Raw genomic sequence first — 22,184 nt, 5'->3', positions numbered from 1 at the left:
CTGCAATGTTCATGTAATTTTGTTGCGATTAATGCTTCACTTTGTTTCCAAGTTTTTGTTGTTCTTTATTACGAGAAAAATCAGTTACAAATTAGTTTGGCCTACCAATGAAGATTTTTCAAATTTGGTTCTTTTCATTGGTTTCTATAAATAATTATGAAAAAGTATTTTTAACATGGTAAAAACTGATTTTTAAGTTAAAAATAGATCAATCTATTTTTAAAAATTTGACAAATATAGAGCAGAAATGCTATTTTCAAATCCATGTAATTTCGAAATATTGCCATATCGTTTGGATATCTTCTATCTGGAATTTGTGAATATATTTTGTAAGTATATACTTGATTAGTTATAATAAGATAAAAATTAAAAAGGAACAATCATGAATACGATGACTTTATATCATATTCTGTGTATGTTATAGTTTATGATGTAATACATCACATGCAATGTTAACGATATGTGATAATAATAACATTGCCTTTAATGGCAAAATTTCTAATGGCGTCTGCGACTGAAAAATTGGATAAATACTATCAGTAGTTTTTGTGTGCATTATTTGATATTCAAATATCTTAATGTTGTTACACAATTTTTGTGTCGAAGGAAATTGAATAATACACCATCACGACATTTTTTGCTTTCATACAATGTAGGTCAAATATAGAAAATTAAAAAAAATAAGTTTGCATGTGAAGTGTTGAACACTCGTGATTACAGCCCGACTATGGTTTAAATTCAAACTAATTGTTCTTTGGTGAAAAGGCAAAAAAACCTCAACAAATGAGCCAAAACTTCTATGTAAGAATATTAACCCTTTCTGGATCATCTATCCCGATATTTTACTAGTGAGACAGACTGGGCTTTATCGTGTATGACTAGAGACAATTAAAAAGAAAACTACAGTGAATATTTATTGCTTAAACGGAAAAGATGGCCCCATTTGTGATTTCATTTCTAATCAGCTTATTCTATCATCAATGTACTGTAATTATCTAATTCCATTTGTACACTTAGAGATCAGCATAAAGACGTTTGATTAATGATGGGGAAAACGAGGTCTTTTCAGGAGGCAATGGCAACGGTAGGTTCAATTTCTTTTTCCACCATTCAGAATACGTTCTCTTTTACATAAGCTAAAAATAATTTAAGGGTATAATATTATGAATCTGGTCGTCCATCATTAAGCATTTTCGTGTTCGCTTGCTTTTTGAACCGATGAGAAGGAAATTATAACAACGACCGCTATTAGACAACGTACATAAAGCAGGTTCACTCGGAGTCTGTTTGTCGTCCGACAGTCGGATTTTTTATAATGGAGTTATAACGAAAACAATTTTGAACTTCATAGCTTTATAAATTATATTGTTGCTTAGTTTTCCATGCAATATTGTATACTTCATTTGAGTGTCAAAGTTTGATCGTATACCCATGATTGCAAGTAACCAGCACGTCAGTTTTGGCACTGTCTGTAAGGGATTAACATTGAGTATGATCGTTAATTGGCTATATAATTGATGGTGTGAACTTACATTGACCACAGGGAAAAATATAACGTCATATTTTGATGTTCTTACATAACTAACCTTTTCTGTGCTTTGCTATAATGACGACAGGCAGTGTGCTTTTATGTTTGCCTATAATATAGAAGAGAAAGAACATCAAAACACTCGACAATCAGATTGATACCTACACTGCCTTGTACAAATCAGATAGCTTCGTTTTAGATCTGTATGACAGAATCTTAGCTTGATAAGTAGCCTGCTGAGTAAAAACCGGTAAGGTGTGCACTGTACCTTACTATAAGTCCCACAAAATTCATATAAGACGAAGGAAAAGAGATAGTGTAAATAAAATGATTCCCTACCAAGCGAAATAGATGTTATCTGGAAATCGGCAAATGTTGGTTTTTCCAAGCTTATCCCGGGCCCCTCGGTACAAACAAATTTTTACTGTTATAGTTTCACGGTGCACTACCGGTCAAAATAGATTAATCAACCTGTTGAGCTTATTTTCGAAGCTGTAGCTGTAAAAGTTTGTTTGTACCGCCTGACTAGCTGGAAAACTCCAAAATATTCTTAATTCCGGACAGAGTCTATTTTAACAGTTGCTATGGTATAGCGAACATGAGAAGGACCAGTACTATTCACTTCCATTAAATGTCTCACATAAAAATAAAGCTGAGAAAGGGGTGATCCCAGACAAGCGGTGAAAACAACAATATGACATAAAATTGCAGTCTCGATTAAATTGTGTCTCTTTAGTCTTTAAAACTGCATGCCTCCAGATGAGTCAAACTATTTCAAGAAAATTATACTTGAGAAAAATGAATCTAGATTTAAGAAAAATCCATATTTAAGTAATATTTTAAATGTTTTGTGCAACTAATGAATGTTTTGGCAAATTTATCTCTATTTTTTCAGTGCGTGACTAGCGTAGTCATCGCTAGTTTTTTCATATTTTTACATTTTTAGGGGAGGGGGGGGAGGGGTATTTTGTAAATGTCGCGTGGAATGTACAGTAAGTAACTGTCTTTACTTATTCAACTTACTTGAAAATATTTCCGTTGTACAATATTGACGATTCAAAAAAATTTTGTTTGTCAGCCATTTGAAGATAAGAGGCTGCTGAAGGAGTCGAGGAATAAGGAGCAGAATAAGGAGGGAGGAATAATGGAGGAGAATAAGATAAGAAAAAGACAGGTGATGTTTGTGGGGCGATGCATAAGAGTTCAAATCAAGGTAACTATTATTCTTTGTATGCGAGTTTTCTATTATATTATATGAATCAGATTAATTAATGTTTCTATATGTTTTAATCGCAAATGTTTATTGTTCATTCATATTGAATTTAATGAATAATTAAGTGTCAGTGAGAAGAAATAATAAGAAATGATTACATTATGGCGGGTCCGACTGAACAGGAGGTGAAAAAATACCATATTAAAATATTTAAAAAAAGCATTGTTGATTGTTTGAGTTAATAACAAATGTTTTAAATGTAAATATTTCGTATTTTGACATAATATTGGTCATACTCGATTGTAAATTGTGTCAAAAATAGATGTTTTGCATTAATTACATTTTTTAATAATATATATTGTTGACAATTTAGATCGGTATCATAAAAAAACAGTATCACAAATAGAACCGCATGTTTTTTTTTGTAAAAACTAGGTCAGGTTATCATTTGGAAAAAAATTGCAGAAAAATGTAAAGACTGGATAGGTTCATATACGGTTGATTAAAGTCTCACGAGATCTTAGTTTACCGTCTTTAACGTTTCCGGCAACAGTTCTGAATTATATTGCAGATTCAAAATAAATTGAAATATTGTATCATTTAAAATGAGCCACCACGTGTACTAATTGCAAATAGTATTGCAAATATATATTTTCTTGTTTATTTTATTAATTGAACACACACGCCAAGTGATTAATTGGCATATGCGGTGTCTAACAGTTATTCTTTTGGTAAGAAATGTTTGTTGGCTACATATTTGCATAGACACCCTTGTTTGGGAAAAACCTGTGCTTTTTGTGATTGTTCTTTTCTTCATATTTTATCCAAAAACTATGAGACTGAATACCAAAATATCTGTCACAATGGCAAAAACGTGTTCTTGTATATCATTTTTTATAATGTATGTTATTTAACACGTGTGAATTGTGATGTTCTCAAATGTTTGTTATAAAGTTATTGTTATTCAGTCTACAGTTATTTCATATGTGGTTTTGGAACAGTCAAACTGTTGGCCCGAGATGGATGAACTGTTGCCCGAGGCCGAAGGCCCCCGACAACTGTTTGACTGTTCCCAAATCACATTTGAAATAACTGTTTTATTACCTGATCAATTACTGTTTTAACAGTTCTTGCCGACGAAAGAAGGAACAAGAAAATAGTTTTGCAAATATGCTAATAATTAAACTTTCTCAACTTAACAATCTTTTAACTATATCGTACCGCCAACATTCATTTTATATGTCTGTAGGTTTTCATATTGTTTTTCTCTGTTATTTCGTCAAAACAACTTTAGAAAACAGTAATTGTAATTTTGCTATTATCAACTTTAATTGGGAATCCTCTATGACGTCAGATCACGCGAGGGAAACAATCCGAGTCGAAACTATTGATGGCAGATATTGTCTCTTGTGAAATTCATGCTTTGGTAACATAAACAAATACAAATCTGTTTGTATCAAACACGTCATTTTAGTGATTTTATTTATATGAAGTTAGCTCTCACGTAGCTTTTGAATTTGTATGATGATAAAAGAACAATGATAAAAATATAAGGTAGATTGCCCATGAAGAGCAAATGTTTATTGTTCAGTTATATTGAAGTAAATGAATGATTAAGTATGAGTGAGTAGTGATAGTAAAAAATTATTACTAAATTTTGTGAGCCGGCTTAACAGAAGATGAGAAAAAATGGTATTGAAAAAAACAAACACAACAAAAACAAACCAGAAAGACATTGTAATTAATGTTTAAGTTCATTAGAAAGGCCTTTTTGACATTGCTATTTTGTTTTGTTTAATAGTATGTGGACAAAGGAAAATCTATTTCATAAAACAAATTGCTTAAAAATATTTGCCTTTGTACACTCATTAAAGAATTTATTTGAAGTTGGAGTATGGAATTATTTCAAGAGGATATAACCGACATATTTTTTTTTATTTTGAATAACGTAACTTGTCTCAAATGTAAATTTCGTTTTTTATGTTTTCTCAAAAGTTAGGAGAATTCTATTGCTGAATAGGTAGACATTTATCTCACTTTTAAGACGATTATTCAACCGTCATTCATGGTTTTGATTTCCTTTAACAAAATAATTTGTTTTTCACTGCGAATTTTTAGGTACTAAAAATGGGTAAGTTGTCCCTTAATTTGAAAAAGAAAAATTTTGTTTATAAATTAAAGCATAAAATATAATCAACTTGTGATAAGTGATTCGAAGTACTTACAGTTATGATGGCAGATATTGTCCCGAGTGAAATTCATGCTTTGGTTACAAAGTCAAATACAAATTTGTTTGTATTAAACAAGTCATTTTTATGATTTTATTCACGAAGTATGAAAAAGATTGGCCATTAAGGGCAAATGTTTATTGTTCTTTCTAATTGAATATTTAATATTTAAGGGAAAAATCGGCCAAAGTTAATAAAAATTTTATCCTTAGGAGTTTTATGAATAGCAATTAAGGAAATTTTTTAAGGAAATCTTACGTTTTTTAAGGGAACTCTTAGAATCTAAGGGAATTGTTTCCCTTAGGAGCTTTATGACTAATAAAAACATATTACTGGAAAATTTTTGACGTTACAATATCTATGACTTTACTTTATTGTTAATGTCAAATGTTTAATGTTTAATTGTCAAAACAACATGTATGAAATGCTTTCGTTGCTAATATCTGCTTGCTCAAAATATATTTTTTCCAGCAATATGATACCCTGAACATGATGGATGTGTTGAAGGGGAAGATAAGTGAGTTGGAGAAACGACAAATCGAGGAGAATAAGATAAAAGAGGCACAGAAGGGGATGAAGGAGGAGCAAGGCAATAAGGTAATGATAACAATTGTATATTATAATTTTATTTTACATGTGAGTATTCTATGATATATTTTAGCCATATTTTGTAACTAAAATGTTTGTTTTTGTTTCAATGGAAATCTATATTAATTATTTTTTATAATCATTTTTATAGAGCAAAAATAAGTATGGTTGAATGTTTGATTTTATAAGCCTTTAAGTACGAAAACAAAATTTAAACAGAAACCCAATAGTAAAATATACAATAATACATACATAATGATAAAGAACATCAATTTGTAACGTTATGCATAGCGCTTGTAAATTGTAATGATTTAATGTATATGAACACTTATTAATAAATAAGTTAAGTAGACCATACTAAAAGTACGTGGGTGATCGAAAAGTTCCTGGTTATTTGTCATGGAATTCTAGTTAAAATATTTTTACATTGAGTTTGGTCAAAGTCGACATGGATAAAATATATAGACTTCCCTTAGCCTTTAATTCGTTGCTTTGAGTTCATATTCCTAAGATGTTTTAAGCCCTCTTACTGTTACAAAACATAGAGTAGGCTAGTAAAACGTGTACGTAGGAACGTATCGTATATGTAGTAGATGACCTCTCATGAGTTTTATGCCTTAGGTCCGAATTCGAGGTATATGTAAGACTGAAATTTAAAATCCTGGTCTAATCAAGACCTTCTTCAAGTTTTTATTTATTATACACTCTAAACACTATCGGCGATTAAAATGTAATGCACCTGGTGGTCTGTCCGTCCGTCTGTCTGTCTTTGCAAACATTTTGGGTTTATGTGGTTATAAGAACAAGAGGTAGCAGCGAATTTTCTTCATTCCATAAAAAATTCTCAGGCTTATATTGGTTCTATGTGGTTTTAATCACATAAAACAAAATGTTCCTCCCAATATATTTGTTTGTTACCTCCCTTTATTTCCTGAAATCTATTCCTTTATAATGTTCTTTTATACCAAACTCTAAGTTTTTAGTTTGTTCTTTTCTGGTATGATTATTATTATTGAGGATCTTTGGTAATGTGATTTTGGAACATGTAAATTTTAATTGAAAATGATGTTACTTAAAATATGCAAATTCACAAAATATCAATAAGTTGAAAATGATACATGTGTGTGTCATTTTTAGGCCATTCATCAAAACATGTCTGGCGTACTAGCAGTTGTTACAATGCAACTGTAAGTTGCAAGTGTAAGATTATAAACTTAAAACAGAGTTTTAAATAGAAAAATCTTTACCGGCTTTCACATGTCATACTGCTGACGAGATTTCAATGAATCATCACGGGAGTGATCAGTACCATATCTATACATTCCACATGGCTGTACAAAATGGCCGCAAAACCTATAAATAGAAAAATCTTGTTTGGCTTTCACAGGTCAAACCGCTGGTGGGGTTATAATGAAACTTCACAAAAGTGATCAGTACCATCTCTAATTGTGCATATCGTCGGCACGTTCTGCTTCGCTGCGCACAATGGTCGCCAGAGATATAATAGAAAATTCTTGTCCAAACTTCTGGCGGGAGTTCAATGAAACTTCACATGAGTGATCAGTACCATCCCTAGGCATACATTGGCTGCACAAAATTGTCGCCAGAGCTATAAATAGAAAAATTTTGTTTCAGTAAAATTTGTTTAGACTATTTCTACAACACTAATGAAATAAATGAAATTTAAGGAATGATATTATCAAAGGCAGTCGGGCGTATATTACCGGTATTTTGGCATTTGTTGCGGATTTTATGTCAAAGCTTCATTTCGAAGGCACAAGTCATAATTTTTCAGTGACAGCTCTTGTTTTACATTTTCCGACAGCACATACGTGTACCTAATTTTGGACTTGTAATGATCCACCAAGTACGAAATGTACAAATGTGTATAAATAAAGGCTAGCATCATAAAAAACCAAACTTTCACTGTTCGCAATATTTTCTTTAAAGTATATGTTATTAAAGTAAGGTCACCCAAAAATGTCTTATCAGCCTTAATAGGAATCAATTACACCGAAATTGTCTTTAGAAAAACAAGAAGTATCTTTAACTTGCGTATGTTATTTCGGCGGAAAATATAAGCTCAACATTTGTTTGTTTATAATGACAGTGTTTTACATGATACTGAATATATTTTTACCACAATTGACAAAACATTTATTGGTTTGAACTAGGATACACTGTTAGAATTGTTTCTGCTTTACACCGGCGTATTCATTCACACATCAGTATGTGATTTATTAATATGCCATCATACATGTATGAAAATCATGAAATTCAAATCAATTGAACATATTAATAATCATATAATATCATGAACACTGAATATAATCTACTGAGAGTACAATGCATATATATTGCCCATTATGGACTATTGTTGTATTATGGGATAAAGGAAACAAAAACTACATAAATAATGTTGTAAATTACAAAACGAATTGCTAAAATCATTTTACAGCAACCACAAAGATCTCCGTCAATGAAGCTATTCGAAGCTCTAAACAGGTTACCATTTCATGACAGATGTGAATATCACACGGCGGTAATTGTTTTTAAAACTTTAAATAACTTGTCATCAAGTTATATGACAAAGTTGATGACTTTATCAAACAACAAAATATACAATTTAAGATCTACTAAAAGAATTAATATCGTATTATAGAAAAGACCTAAATCAAATATATTACAAACGCATTTACTTATCATGGCATGAACATTTAAAACAGTATATCTTTAAACTATTTTTTCATAGTACCAAAATAACTTCAGAGATTTTTAATGTTTAAATGAAGTGTCGTTTGGCATTAGTATGCACATGAGTTTCAGGGATCGTGCGTTATTGGTGGTCTCGTCATTTTAGACAAAGACTAAAAAAAAATCATTTATATCACAGTTATTTCTTATGTCCTATACTGTAAGTTGTAAACTCGAGAATTGATTAATTTTAAAAGTTGTGTAAACTATTGTAAAATGTTTAATAAGGGAAAGCACGGTTCACACGTCTCAAATATCCGGGAAATTAAGGTAGAAACTTTACTTTCAAAACTCCTTTAAATTAATTAGGAACTTGGACGTGCACGCGTTTTGACAGGAAGAACCTTTAGATTATTTTATTAATTTTAGAAACAGGACTAATGAGATTCCTTGATTTAAGTATTTTTTTAACTGACTAATGGACATCAACATATTAACAGTTCTTCCCTGTATATTTTATAGGAAGTCTAATCGTTCTCAGACAGATATCTCCCGAAAGATTATGCTTCATTAAACCGTGTCGCAAAAAGACTGAATACAGTCGTGAAAACATACAGTCAAGATTATAACTAGGCACTGTAGGAGCACATTTTTCTCGGAGCACATTTGTCTCACGACGTGTGACTGATGTGCTCATATACATTCATATTTGCGACAAATTGGAAATGAGGCAGATGTGTTCGACACACAATAAAAAGGACACTCGAAACACATTTGTCTCACATTCTTCCATAAAAACTAAAAAGGTGATAATTATGCCCACCGTATAACGGCTTTAAGCCATTGTTCTGTGTTTTATGTATCCAAAATACCTTTTAGGACACTTCCGGTCCATCAAAAACTTCATGCCTCTGCATAGGAGTCATATATTAACTTAAAGAATATCCCTGTTCCTCACGTCACAAATTCACAATGAATATCTTTATCAGTGCAGTATTCATAACCCAATTCATTCGAGACCATTCTTATCGTTATTAATCGTGACACGTTTCTTTCCGATTCTTAAAGTTTTATATATGATTTAAGAAATATTCTAAGCAACAGAAAGGTAGTATCCTCGGTGGCATAAAAGGGACATATGATTTTCTTATTAATTACTTGCGCACGCGATAGCTTTTTGCCGTTGAACAATATCAAAGAATTTACTTGATATGTTGATGAATGAAATCTTCATGCATAAAATTGTTCCGGTGCTATTATCTACTTCTTAATACATATTTTTTCCCAGCCAAATCACTTGATACCGTTACCTTTCGAAAGGAAGCTGTTTAGTCCGGAGGAATCGACGCTGTCGTATTCGGATGTGATGGCGTTTCAAAGGACGCTAATAGAGGTAATTCTTAATAATGATTATTTTAACGTCGAGTTCGGTCAAAGTCGACGTGCATTTAATACTAATCTGTTGCTTTGGGTATAATAAATGATGTTTTAAGCCATTTTTATACTTTAACAAACTTCAAGATTTTATTTCAAGCACATATAAAAAAAGGTTTATTTTAATATATGTACAATTATTATGCTTTATAGCAAAAAGTAGAATAAGGAATGAAAGTCTTATATTTCTACACTTAAAAAGTAATGTTAAATTAAGCATATGATGATGTTGTAAATAATAATTATTTTTTTCATTGATTAAAAAAATCATTAGAAGAAAAAGTTCAGAGTTAAGACTTTTTATGTACAAATGTAATGTCCGGGATCGTGAGCGTTATTGGCGGTCTCGTCATTTTAGACAAAACTTATAAAATATCATTTATATATAGGTTATTTCTTAGGTTCTATATATTGTATCCTCAAGAATTAATCAAATTTCAAAAGTAGTGTTAACTATTGTAAAATGTATAATGATTAAGAGCAAGGTTCACAGATCTCAAATATCTGAGAAATTTAACTAGAAACTTTGATTTCAAAACCCCTTTAGATTAATTGGGAGCAAGAGTTTCAGGAAGAATCTTTAGATTATTTCATTAATTTCGAAAAATGACTAATAAGATTCCCTGATTAAAGATTAAAAAACAAACAAACTGAGTAATGGACATCTACCTATAACAGTTCTTCCCTGTATATTTTACAGGAAGGAAGTCTAATCCTTTTCCCGAAAAATTATGCTCCATTAAACTGCGCCGTGCAAGTTGAAACCAACCAAGATTATAACTTGGCACCTCGTTTTCGAAATAATTGGACATGCTGCAATCAATTCGTTTTTATGTCATTTTGCAGTTTTTCGCAGTAAAAAATATAGCTCCGCTGTTTCAATGCTACTGTTTGAAAAAGACACGAGCGTGTTTATTTACACGGGCAAATTGATGGGGAAAAACTATTTAACTCACAATGTTTCTTATTTACTCAATATATATCACGTAATAAGCATAACAGCCATGTAATTATTATGTAAAGACAGGTAATGTTTGCAATCAAAGATAAGGATTAAAATGAAATCAACTAGTTATAATTGTTCCGTCCAGTATTGAAGTACTTACAGTGATTATGACAGATATTGTCTTTAGGGAAATTGATGCTTTCGTAACGTGCACATTTACAAATCTGTTTGTATTAAACAAGTCATTTTTATGATGTCATTCATTAAATACGCTCTTACGTAGCTATTTTTGTTGGTATGATAATAAAAGGATAATGAAAACATAAAGAACAAGAATACATAAAGATAACAACCAAAGAAGATTGCCTATGAAATTAAAATGAATCAAATTATTTTGATGTATATAAAGGTCACAGTGACATCGAAATAGAATCTTGACCGATCAATAACTAACAAATCGTGAATAAGTGAAACTTAGTAGGTATATTGCCCATTGTTATAAGATGATCCTAATGATGTTTAAGTCATAAGGTTAAAGGTAAAAGTCAATATTATATTTACCGTAGATTTCTTTGTCGATCAAGAACTTCTTTGATATATTTACAACTTATTCCGCTTACATTATAAGTATCTTTCAACACCACCTACTTTCAGCACAATTACGTCTTGCCTGATGCTTTAATTATAAACTTAAACTTTTGTTCATAACCCGATAGAAATAAGATCGATTTGTTGAAAGTATTTCGTTCATAATTGAATTACTAAAAGGCCTTACGATCGATATTGTATTTTTTAACAAACAGAATTCTGTTTGAATTTCATCCTATGAAGATATAAGAATAATATTTAAGAAGAAAAAAATGTTTTCCAGTGGGATCCATTTGATGAGAAGATGAAGATTAGCAGATTCTTGGTATGAAAATTTAATAAATATACACTGAAGTATCAAATTATATTAGCAATTCTTTAATTTCTTGTTTTTTTATTAATGAAAATGTGATTTTTAAATATAAGTTAACCACAACATAGAATTTAATTTTTTATCATCCACGTACATGTATTTAGGATTTTGTCCGTGTAAATATTGTAAAACGACAAGTTTTGTTTCTAATTCAAAGGTAAGCATAAAAATATAATCAACTTGTGATAAATGTTTCGTTCAGTATTGAAGTACTTACAGTAATGATGACAGGTTATGTATCTAGAGAAACTCCTGCTTTGGTAACGTACACACATAAAATCTGTTTGTATTAAACAAGTCATATATTATATGATTTCGTAAGCCCTGACGGAATAGCATAAGATATTTTTTTGAAACTCCAACACTGCGGATGGCAAGTAGATGACCATTAACATTTTGGGGTCATAAGGTTAAATGTAAAGATCACAGGGACACTTTAAGTAAAATCATTGTCAGATCAAAGACTTGTCCTCATTCTTTTCTTTTTCTTTGATATATTTTTGTTTCTATTCATGCATCTAACGGCAGTTTTTACTTACTATTAGACTATAAATTATCGCTCGGATCTCTTGCTTTTATTAATTCTAATAAAAGCATAAAATCAACTCATTAAATGTTTATTTTCGTTCATTACAAGGGAAATTTATGCTTCGATTCTCATATGGACTGAGACACAGGCGTGAAACATGCAAAATTATATATATCAGACGTCTTTTTTTCTTTTAAATTACAATAACTTATTTGATAAGCTACAATACTAAATTGTACTTATGATAAATACTTAATTCGTTATACCAATATAAATGTTAATCAATCCATACCTCAGTGCATTTGTTTTATTTATTATTTTAAAATAAACATTAAATTGCAATATTCTTAAAATTAAACAGCATATTTTGCCAAGTTAAATGGCACATTTGTTTCTACAAAAAAGTTGATTACCTTGTCAGAGCACCACTTCACAAATGAACCCCCTTTTACTTTTACCATGAATATACCCGTGCATATTTTATGTATTGAACTATTAAAAAGGAAAAGTTAAAGTTATACCACCTTTTACACACTTTACCTCTTGCTTGTTTCGGTAAACCAAGGATGAATAACTGACTTCAAATGAAAAAATCACGATTAGAATGTTAAGAGTTTTATAACAACATTATTGTATTCATAAATATATGCAATACTAATCTTATTCTACTGTTTTCCATGAAACTTTTGATTTGAACGGGAATTTATATGCAACCACTTACTTTACCTAACGGCTTTTCATATTGGTTAATTTAGTATGTTATACCACTTGTATAATTGTTTGTTAAATTTAGCAACCTTAATAATTCCAGATATTTAACAATTCAAATCAGCCATGCATATGTGCTACTCTAAAATGAAGTATATATAATGTTGCTCATACCTGGTAGAACATCAATTGAGTATTGCCAAGTGATTAATACTTATTTATAAGTTTCAAAAGTATACGGTTAGCATAGGTTTTACAGTACGGAGAAGAAATATCAAAAATAAATCTGCAGCAATCCATACTCCAAAACACTGTAAATATATTTAAAATGCTTACCTGTCAACCAACAAATGTGTATTCCATCCATCACGTCCAAAATTACATAAGTAAATAAAACATAAACATGATAATTTTACAAACCCACATCCTGTCCTAAATTGAAACTTCTCCAAAACAAAATGGCGAAAGTAAAGGTTGCACTAAATCATTGATCATTTAAAATTTAACAAAGAAAAACTAAGCCAGAAATTTAAATATTAATAATCTCTAGAAATAACAAAGAAAGAACTTTTGCCCATAGAATGAAATACTCCAACTTATGAAATTTTACCTTGTAAAGTATTCAGCCGAGTTCATAAACTCATATAAATGAAATTCTAATTAACAAATATTAAATACAAATATTATAAATATCAGTTATATACAGAAAGAACAAATCTTCTCTAGGAAAACGTGAAAAACCATTTTCACCAGAAATATTTTCTCCAAGGTATTAGGGTTTACCTGGTAAAGAAACATAGCTAACTTGAAAAGAATCTAATTCAAGATGAGCACCCTGAAACATAATTCAAACACATATGCTCCCAATTTTCCATAGTATAATCAATCTACATATAGTACAAATAATATGGATACGAGTAAGAGGGAGGTTAGGTTTAATGAATGGACGAAAAGACTTCAAAATTTTAATTTTCCTAGCTAGAAATTAATTCTAAAGCTATATTAAAAGTTTGGATTTCATGCCAGTACTAACAAAGTTATCTGGACGAGGCAAAACTGAAGACACATGAATAGTATCAGATTGATCAGTAAAAGATTTTACAAATTAAATTTCAATACAAAGAAGAAACTTTTCCAGCAGATAAACATTTAATGTCATTGGTGTCAACATGAATAATGTTATTATCATAATTCAAATTAACTGCTCTTTTGGCTAACTTTGAAGGCAATTGTGTGAAATAGTGTTTCAGAAAGATCGAATATCAGTGTCCTAAATATCAGAAACAACATGCTAGGCAATACAATCGAAAATTATGATACATTTCTTGACGATTTAAACGGGAAACTGAAGAAAAAAGAAAAGCAAAGTATCAATGAAAATCTAAACTTAAACAATTGTACATATATGTGAAAAATTAACCTTAATATAGGAAGCTGAACAATCTATCAAACACAATAATACAAATTTAAATAAATGCAATCAGAAGTCTAAAAATTAAACCGTTGACCAATGAGATGAGTTGATATAACCAAAAGTCAACTTGATTTGTCACTCACAAGAATTAAACGATTTTAGGGGGGGGGGGGATTAAAGGATTAAAATAGGTTAAATGCCGGTACGATTGTCATAACCAGTACCGCAAATACTCCACATGTTACCTGTTCAAGCCTTTGTGCTTAAACAAAATTAAGGTTTGCTGACAGAATTAATATACGGATGATTCAATTCTCCTGAGATTTAATAGGAAGTCCAATTAGTGCCTCAAGTCCAAACGCACAGCAAGTCAAAGAAGCGCAACAGATCCAAAAGCGCAGCCAGTTCAAAAAGTATAGCAAGTCCGAGGAGTGCAGCAGATCCAAGAGGCTCAGTGAGTCCAAAAGTGAAACAGGTTTAAAAAGTGCAGCAGATCAAAAAAGGGCCTCATGTTAAAACTGCGCAAAAAGCCATCCAAAACATAAGCTGCTCTGTCACAGCAAATCCCTTTCAAATTAATCAAAGATACCTTAAGTAGTAGACCAACACAGACTTCCGCCTTACATCTGTTATTCTTATTAGGACAATGAATATAAATTCAGCACTGTGTAGAAAAGCAAGCTGCAAAAATAATCGTTTGTATGTTAAATTGTGTTACAATTAGAAATGAAAGGGCTGTGAAACGGAAAAATCAATCACTTAATACAACTGTTTCTGCAAAATAACATTAAGGTAGATAATATGTATATACTTATTTATACTCGTGCATTACATGTTCCACTTATTTTCTATTTCTAGGAATCTAATCTAAGAGAATACCTTGAAATGTTTGGTGAGTTACTATACTTTTGCTAGATTTTGATATGTGTTTTTATGTTTTTACTTTGAAATGTTACATTTGAATTTATTTAAATGATTCAAAGTAAGTATGATTCAAAACTACAACAACAAAAAGGTAAACAAACGATATAAAACAACAACAACAAAAAAACGAGTTGATCGTTAAATATAAATAATGTACGAGTATTCCATCTATATATTTACCTTGCATATGTTATATACTTAAAATATCAAACTGTTCGGCATTGTTAGATTTTGTTGTATTGTTAGATTTTCTTCAAACAAAGTTTTCAATTTTGATGGTCACCTAAGCATTTATATATATATATATATAGATACATATATGTAACATGAAAGTTTATAGGTTTAAGTTATACCCCGTCAAACGAAGAATTGAGCTTGTCAGGATCTTTCATTCTGTCTTTATGTCTGCCTGTCTATCAGTCCATCTTATAAGTTCCGAACTAGAAATGAGACATTGTAAAAAACAAATTTATGTAGAACCTCCCATTTGGTTGCTGTTTGATCACTTAGGGTCGAGGTCAAGGTCACAGTTAATAAAATAGAAAAGTGGTTTCCGGACGATAGTCAGAGTCAGGAATGAGATATTGTAAAGCAAGGCTATTTTAGGAGCTCGCTTGGGTTTTGCTTTTTGGACTTCTTAGGTTTAAAGCCAAGACCACTGTTACGAAAAGAGAAAATAGGTTTCGGACGATAACTATAGTCACTTAAAATAGAAAATAGATACCTCGTTTTGGATTGGTTTTTGATCCCCACCCTCTAGCTCAAATACAAGGTCACTGTTGACAAAATTAGAAAAAAATAGTTTCCGGACGATAACTAGAATTAGGAGTGAGATATTATAACCAGACATTGTATATAGCAATATTATGTAGAGATCTCGCTTGCTGTTGCTTTTGGAGACCCTAGGTTTAAGTTGAAATAGTAACATTGTTCCCGGTTGATATCTTTTTGTACATATTTCTGCGAATATTTATTTTTGTGATACTATAGAGGTACTTTATAGTATGTATATATAGATAGAATTCTTGCAATGTAAAAATGAAGGATAAATGGCATTACTGACAGGTGAATGTGTAATAACCATTATAGAAGAAAGTTACAATAAAATGTGAGACATTGTCTTTATGATTAAAACATCTTTGTACAAATAGCAACGCATCAAAATAAAGTTTGACAAGGTTGTGATAAAGTGAAACATCTAAGGGATAGAGAAAGTAATTTGTTCTCGAATCCGGTAATTATGTTCATTCATAATGTTAGACAGATTATTGTTATAATTATTATGGGTATTTTCATACAAACATTTTATGATAACAATTTTGCAACTTTTTGAATATTTACTAGGAAGAAATGCTATGAAGCAGCATACAGCACCCCAGCAAAAAGAATTTTTTTTCAATATCACTAAAGATCACGGCGGGTTTGACGATACAGAAAAAGGTATATAGTCGAAACATACTGATAAAAACTTGGACATTATTTCCGATGACGTTCTCAATACAGATTTATTCATTACAAAAACGTTTTTTTTTCAGTTTTGAATGTCGAGTAAAAATACTAAATAAACAAAATTCAAACAGAATTTTGTGAGAATTGGTATCGTTTTTTATGTTTTTTTTTTATATTCTCTAGGTTGGTTAAAAAACTATCAATTTTTTCTTTATTCCACGTTTCCATAAAAAATTGCAATACATAAATTACAATCAGGTAAGATAATAAATTACTACTACAGAAGTATTAACTTGAAAAGGGTGCGAATGTCCAAAGTGTAAGATATAAACCCTATGTCAAATTTATAATTTCTCGACATTGGAAAACTAGACGTAAAATAGTTTAGAAGAAAGGGGCACACAGTTAAATGGAATGATCATTGTGTTAAAATGCGATAGATTGGCCAGTTTAAGGGACTCAATAATTCAATTTTTTATTGTATCAGTCATTTTCTATCATCAAAGCCTCACAAATAGGTAACAAAGTGATGTGTTTTCCTTGTGACAATACCCTATTATCTATCTTATATCGTATAATAAGGAAATACATGGAATAAAGGCTGAAATTACCACAAAATGAAAATTAACAGACATTTAAAAAAAATGAAAACGGGAGATCAAATGCACATCAATAAATGAAAATTCGAGTCTTCAACATGAACCTGTTCAATTACCCATAACAAAAGGTCAATAGACAAACAGGAACACTTAACACATCAATTGATTTGGACTGGCATTTTAGAGAAATTATCGTAAACACCCTAAAATAAATATGAGATTTGATCAATTTTATATCTTATCTATATAAATATATGTTTTACATTTCAGTAAGAGGAAAACGAGCAATATTTGCCGACTGTCATATTGAATCCCGTCCTGGACAGGCTGATAATCTTTTTGTAGTACATGCTGAATGCAGACCTAAGTGTCCGTTTGTAGTAAATGATAAAAAACGGAATGCGGTAAGCACATCTAAAACAAACTAATTATGATTAAGATAAGAAAAAGAAATAAAAAAGCCTTACGGAATGAATGACTTCAAAGAGAACGTACATTTACATGTAGTACTTCTAGCCACATAAAAATCCAAATGTAAGTTGGACAGACGGCGAACGGACGGACAGACTGACAAACGAAGGTCATTTGTGGAAGAAAATTAACAATAAATACACTTTTTCAGGGGCAAACTAATGATGTTGCTACTCAAACAGTTCCAGTTCTCGAACCAGGTGAAGATATTTTTAGCAAGTTTTAGCAAATTCTCTTACTTTTAACATAATTTATTATATTGATAATGGATAGTTTTAATAAATTTTACACAAATTAAATCATATCATGCACATGCATCAATTGTATACTTACTGGGCACAATAAGTTAAAAGCAAATAGTATGTTTATGTGTAAAAGTCAATTTATTTATTTCAAATCGAAGGATTGAATTATTACACATCATGTCTACAAGTGTGTCAATCAATGGGATAGGGGTGTCCATGGCCTGTTTACTGTTCACACTATGCAATTAAATGTTTTTATGTAGTTTTTAATTAATTATCACACTCCGTTTATAAACTCACACATTCTTATGGAGTGAGTTACTATACTTTTGCTTGATTTTATGTGTTTTTATGTTTTTACTTTGAAATGTTACATTTTAATTTATTTAAATGATTCAAAGTAAAATAAAAACCCCAACAAAAAAAAAAAGAATCAAACGATACAAAAAAACAACAACAAGAAACTAGTTGATCGTTAAAGATAAATAATGTACGAGTATTCCCACTATATATTCACCTTTCATATGTTATATACTTAAAATATCAAAATGTTCGGCACTGTTAGATTTTGTTCTACTGTAAGATTTTGTTCAAACCAAATTTTCAATTTTTCTGATCATATTAATATATTCATTGATACATATATATAACTAGAAAGATATTACGTTAAAGTTATACCCCGTCAAACGAAGAATTGAGCTTGTTAGGATCCCTCATTCTGTCTTTCTGTCTGTCTGTCTGCCTGTATATAAGTCCATCTTATTGGTTCCGAACTAGAAATAAGACATTGTAAAAAAACAAACTTATGTAGAACCTCTCATTTGGTTGCTGTTTGATCACTTAGGGTCGAGGTCAAGGTCAAACTTACAAAAATATATAAGTGGTTTCCGGACGATAGATAAAGTCAGAATTGAGATATTGTAAGGAAGGCTATTTTAGGAGCTCGCTTGGGTTTGCTTTTTGTACTTCTTAGGTTCTTAGGATGTGATATTATAGAGGTTCTTTATAGTATGTTTATAACGATAGATACTTGCAATGTATAAATGAAAGATTAATGGCATTAATGAGAAGTTAATGTGAAATAACTGTTACAGAAGAAATTTACAATAAACATTGTCTTTATGATTAAAACGTCTTTGTACAAATAATAACGCATGAAAATAAATTGGACAAAGTTGAGAAAAAATGATGCATCTGAGGATTGTTATCGAATCCGGTAGTTATGTTCATTCATAATGTCAGACTTTGATTATTGTTATAACTTTTATTTGTTATAATTATTATGGGTATTTTCATACAAACATTTTATGAAAACCATTTTGCTGCTTTTTGAATATTTACTAGGAAGAAATGCTATAACGCTACATGCTGCACCCCAACAAAGCGGAAAATTAAATGACATCGTTGAAGATCAATGCGAGTTTGACGATACAGAAAAAGGTATATACTCGAAACTTGCAGATAAAAACTTGGACATTGTTTTCGTTGACGTTCTCTATACAAATATATTCATTACAAAACATTTGAACAGTTTTGAATGTCTAGCGAAAAATAAAAAAATACTAAGTTAACAAAACTCAAATAGGTTTTATGTAAGAATTGGTGTCTTAATGTTTATGTTTTTGATTGTGAACTTTTCTAGATTGGTTAAAACATATTTATTTCCTCTTTCTTCCATGTTTTTAATGCTAAATAACAATCCATAAATTACACACTGGATCAAACTCTCACCGGAAAAAAATTTCTACAGCTCATTTTAGTAAAGACATACAACATAATTATGTAATAACAGTTCACTGTCCTTGCGTTTAATTTCAAACATTTTAACAAGAAGATAATGAGTAACTACTACGTAAGTATTATCTTGTAAAGGATCCTAGAGTCGAGCTGAGCATGTCCAATGTGTAAGATATATTGCCTATGTCAAATTAATAATAATTTCTCGACATGGAAAAAAGGAGATAACTAGACGAAAATAGTTTAAAACAGAGGGACAAAAAGTTAAGTGAAAAGATGACTGTGTTAAAATGCAAAAGATTACTCTTTTTAAATAACTTAATAATTAAATCTTTCATTTGCTGATGTATTAGTCAAATTCTATCTTAAAAGCCTCACAAATAGGGAACACAGTAATGTGTTTCCCTTGTGACAGTACCCTATATATCTATCTTATATCGTATAGTAAGTAAACATATGGAATAAAGGTATGTTGTACCAGACAAAAGTAACACATGCAAAACGAAATAAAGAGTAACATTTCATGCTCCATACCTTATATAAAATATTTTTTTAAAACACCTAGATATACCAAATTCCAAAGTTAAATGATGAATTCACGCAATATATTTGTTAGCAATGTAAGTTCTATGCGGAAATTCTATGCATGAGACACTTTAAGTAGTATTTACTTGTTTTTCAGATGTTTGATGATAAAATATTTTTCTCCAATAATCATGTAATTAAGAAAAGGTTTTAATAAAAATAAATCATTGAGCAAAATGAAAACGGGAGATCCAATGCACATCAATAAATGAAAATTTGAAGTCTCTGTTCAACATAAATTTGAATAATATATTTCAATTTACATTGTACATATAAAATGTCATATAGTTAATGCACTTATGATCTATTTCAGAGATACAAGAACTGGACCAACTTCTTAGGTGTAAAGTATGTCTCGACAGTGATGCATGCATCGTTTTCCTTCCTTGTCGTCACATGTCGACATGTGAATATTGTGAAGGCTTTCTTCATCATTGTCCTGTGTGCAGATCATTTATCGAAGAGGCTGTGAAAATAAATGAGGAGTAGATGACTTATCGAAAAAGCTTTGTTTTGGTTTTGGGAAATGCATTAAATGTGTCAAGATTTTTTTTTATTCATTTGTGTACATTTCTGTATTCATGGACGTATATTACTCTAATGAATATATTACTTTATAATTATGTAAAACATTGCTTCATTCAGTCGATGAACAATTATGAACAAAATATTTACAAGAAATAGACGCCGCGTTTGAATGAATACATTTATAAGTGTTTTAGATGAAATTGAAGTAATATTAGAGAGATCGAATCGAATTGATCGAACGATCAATTAAATAGGGCTGGGGCGAGTATCCGAGTACTCGGATAATCACGAATCAAAGTGAAAAATCGAGTTTCAATATTCGTTAGCCCAGAGATCGTGGATCGCGATCTAATTTTTTTTTATATACATTCACTGTTTCTCACACTCTTAAAATCGTGAGTACAATGTGAATATAAATTATATGAAGTTTACCTATAAATACAATTTGCCGGTTAAAGACTATGTACCATGATGCTGAGCTAGGAAGTAATTGGTTTCAAAAAACAAAATAAAAATACTCATCCAAAGAATAAAAACATAAACAAAGTTTATATGTTAAATGTTTAGTATTGTTGCTGTGTTTTTTAAATAAACATGTTTTTATAACTATGGTACATGTTTTTATGAGTGTCTTGATAACAAAAGATTTGTGGTTCGATTTGTGAATCGTAAATGCTAAATCGTGGTTCGGATCGGATCGTCACTTATCCGACGATCCACACCCCTACAATTAAATGTTATCAAAAAAACTTTGACACTCTATCAAAATAAACTACAATGAAATTTTAATTTGTATAAGAATAGGTTTAAAAAGTACCTTAGGTAATATTGATGTAACATTTGGTTAATATATTTGAAAAAGTGGTCGACGAAACAAGATGGCTTTTCGTGCATATTTCAAAACATAGTTTTTAGAAATTTGACTGTTTCAATAGAATCGAGTACATAATACAAAACATTTTCAAATTGTAGAAATGAAATAAAGACCACTATTTAATTAATCACACAAAATAAAAAGCTGAATATACATTTTCTATAAAATATGATGTTTAATGCCGATCCCCATAACCCCAAACTGCTATGTATTTGTTTTTTTTCTAAAAAAAAAACATAATGTTAGAAATGTTAGAATAAATAATCTGAAAATCATATGATCTTATGTTGTATAATCCCACCAATTTTCATTTAATGGATTCCAATAACCTATTAGTACTATGCCTTATTATTTAAGAATAGTCGTCTTTTTAAATGTTCATATAGAACGTATTATTCGTATTTTATGTTATTACCCCTCACTTTTTTATTATGTAAGTTTCCCATAGGCCATAAATAGTTATCCTCTTGTTAAAGCAAGTGTTTGTCTCTGTTTCCGATTAAACCAAACAATTATCTATGAAATGGTA

The 22,184-nt window shown here is 30.4% G+C and overlaps 1 protein-coding gene across 1 annotated transcript; it reads left to right on the top strand.

Annotated features, from left to right (window-relative positions):
- Window positions 1-229: 229 nt before the first annotated feature.
- LOC132729644 (uncharacterized) lies at window positions 230-20,988 on the top strand. Its single transcript, XM_060715450.1, has 12 exons — window positions 230-329; window positions 1,018-1,084; window positions 2,607-2,741; window positions 5,441-5,566; window positions 9,540-9,644; window positions 11,503-11,544; window positions 15,102-15,135; window positions 16,512-16,607; window positions 17,486-17,619; window positions 17,838-17,886; window positions 19,276-19,371; window positions 20,567-20,988. The coding sequence occupies exons 2-12, from the start codon at window positions 1,043-1,045 to the stop codon at window positions 20,740-20,742; spliced, it is 1,035 nt and encodes a 344-aa protein (XP_060571433.1). The 5' UTR covers window positions 230-329; window positions 1,018-1,042; the 3' UTR covers window positions 20,743-20,988.
- Window positions 20,989-22,184: the final 1,196 nt, after the last annotated feature.

This window comes from Ruditapes philippinarum, unplaced genomic scaffold, assembly GCF_026571515.1.
Source record: "Ruditapes philippinarum isolate M1 unplaced genomic scaffold, ASM2657151v2 ctg742_1_1_1_1, whole genome shotgun sequence".
Taxonomy (NCBI): domain Eukaryota; kingdom Metazoa; phylum Mollusca; class Bivalvia; order Venerida; family Veneridae; genus Ruditapes; species Ruditapes philippinarum.
Note: the sequence above shows the minus strand (reverse complement) of the source record. Positions and strands in the feature narration are given on the sequence as shown.

What these genes read in the sequence shown, in the direction of transcription:
- LOC132729644 (XM_060715450.1), top strand. Translation starts at nt 1,043, where the DNA reads ATGATGGGGAAAACGAGGTCTTTTCAGGAGGCAATGGCAACG. An exon ending in TTCAGGAGGCAATGGCAACG is followed by an intron (nt 1,085 to 2,606) that starts GTAGGTTCAATT and finishes TTTGTTTGTCAG; the next exon opens with CCATTTGAAGATAAGAGGCT. An exon ending in GCATAAGAGTTCAAATCAAG is followed by an intron (nt 2,742 to 5,440) that starts GTAACTATTATT and finishes TATTTTTTCCAG; the next exon opens with CAATATGATACCCTGAACAT.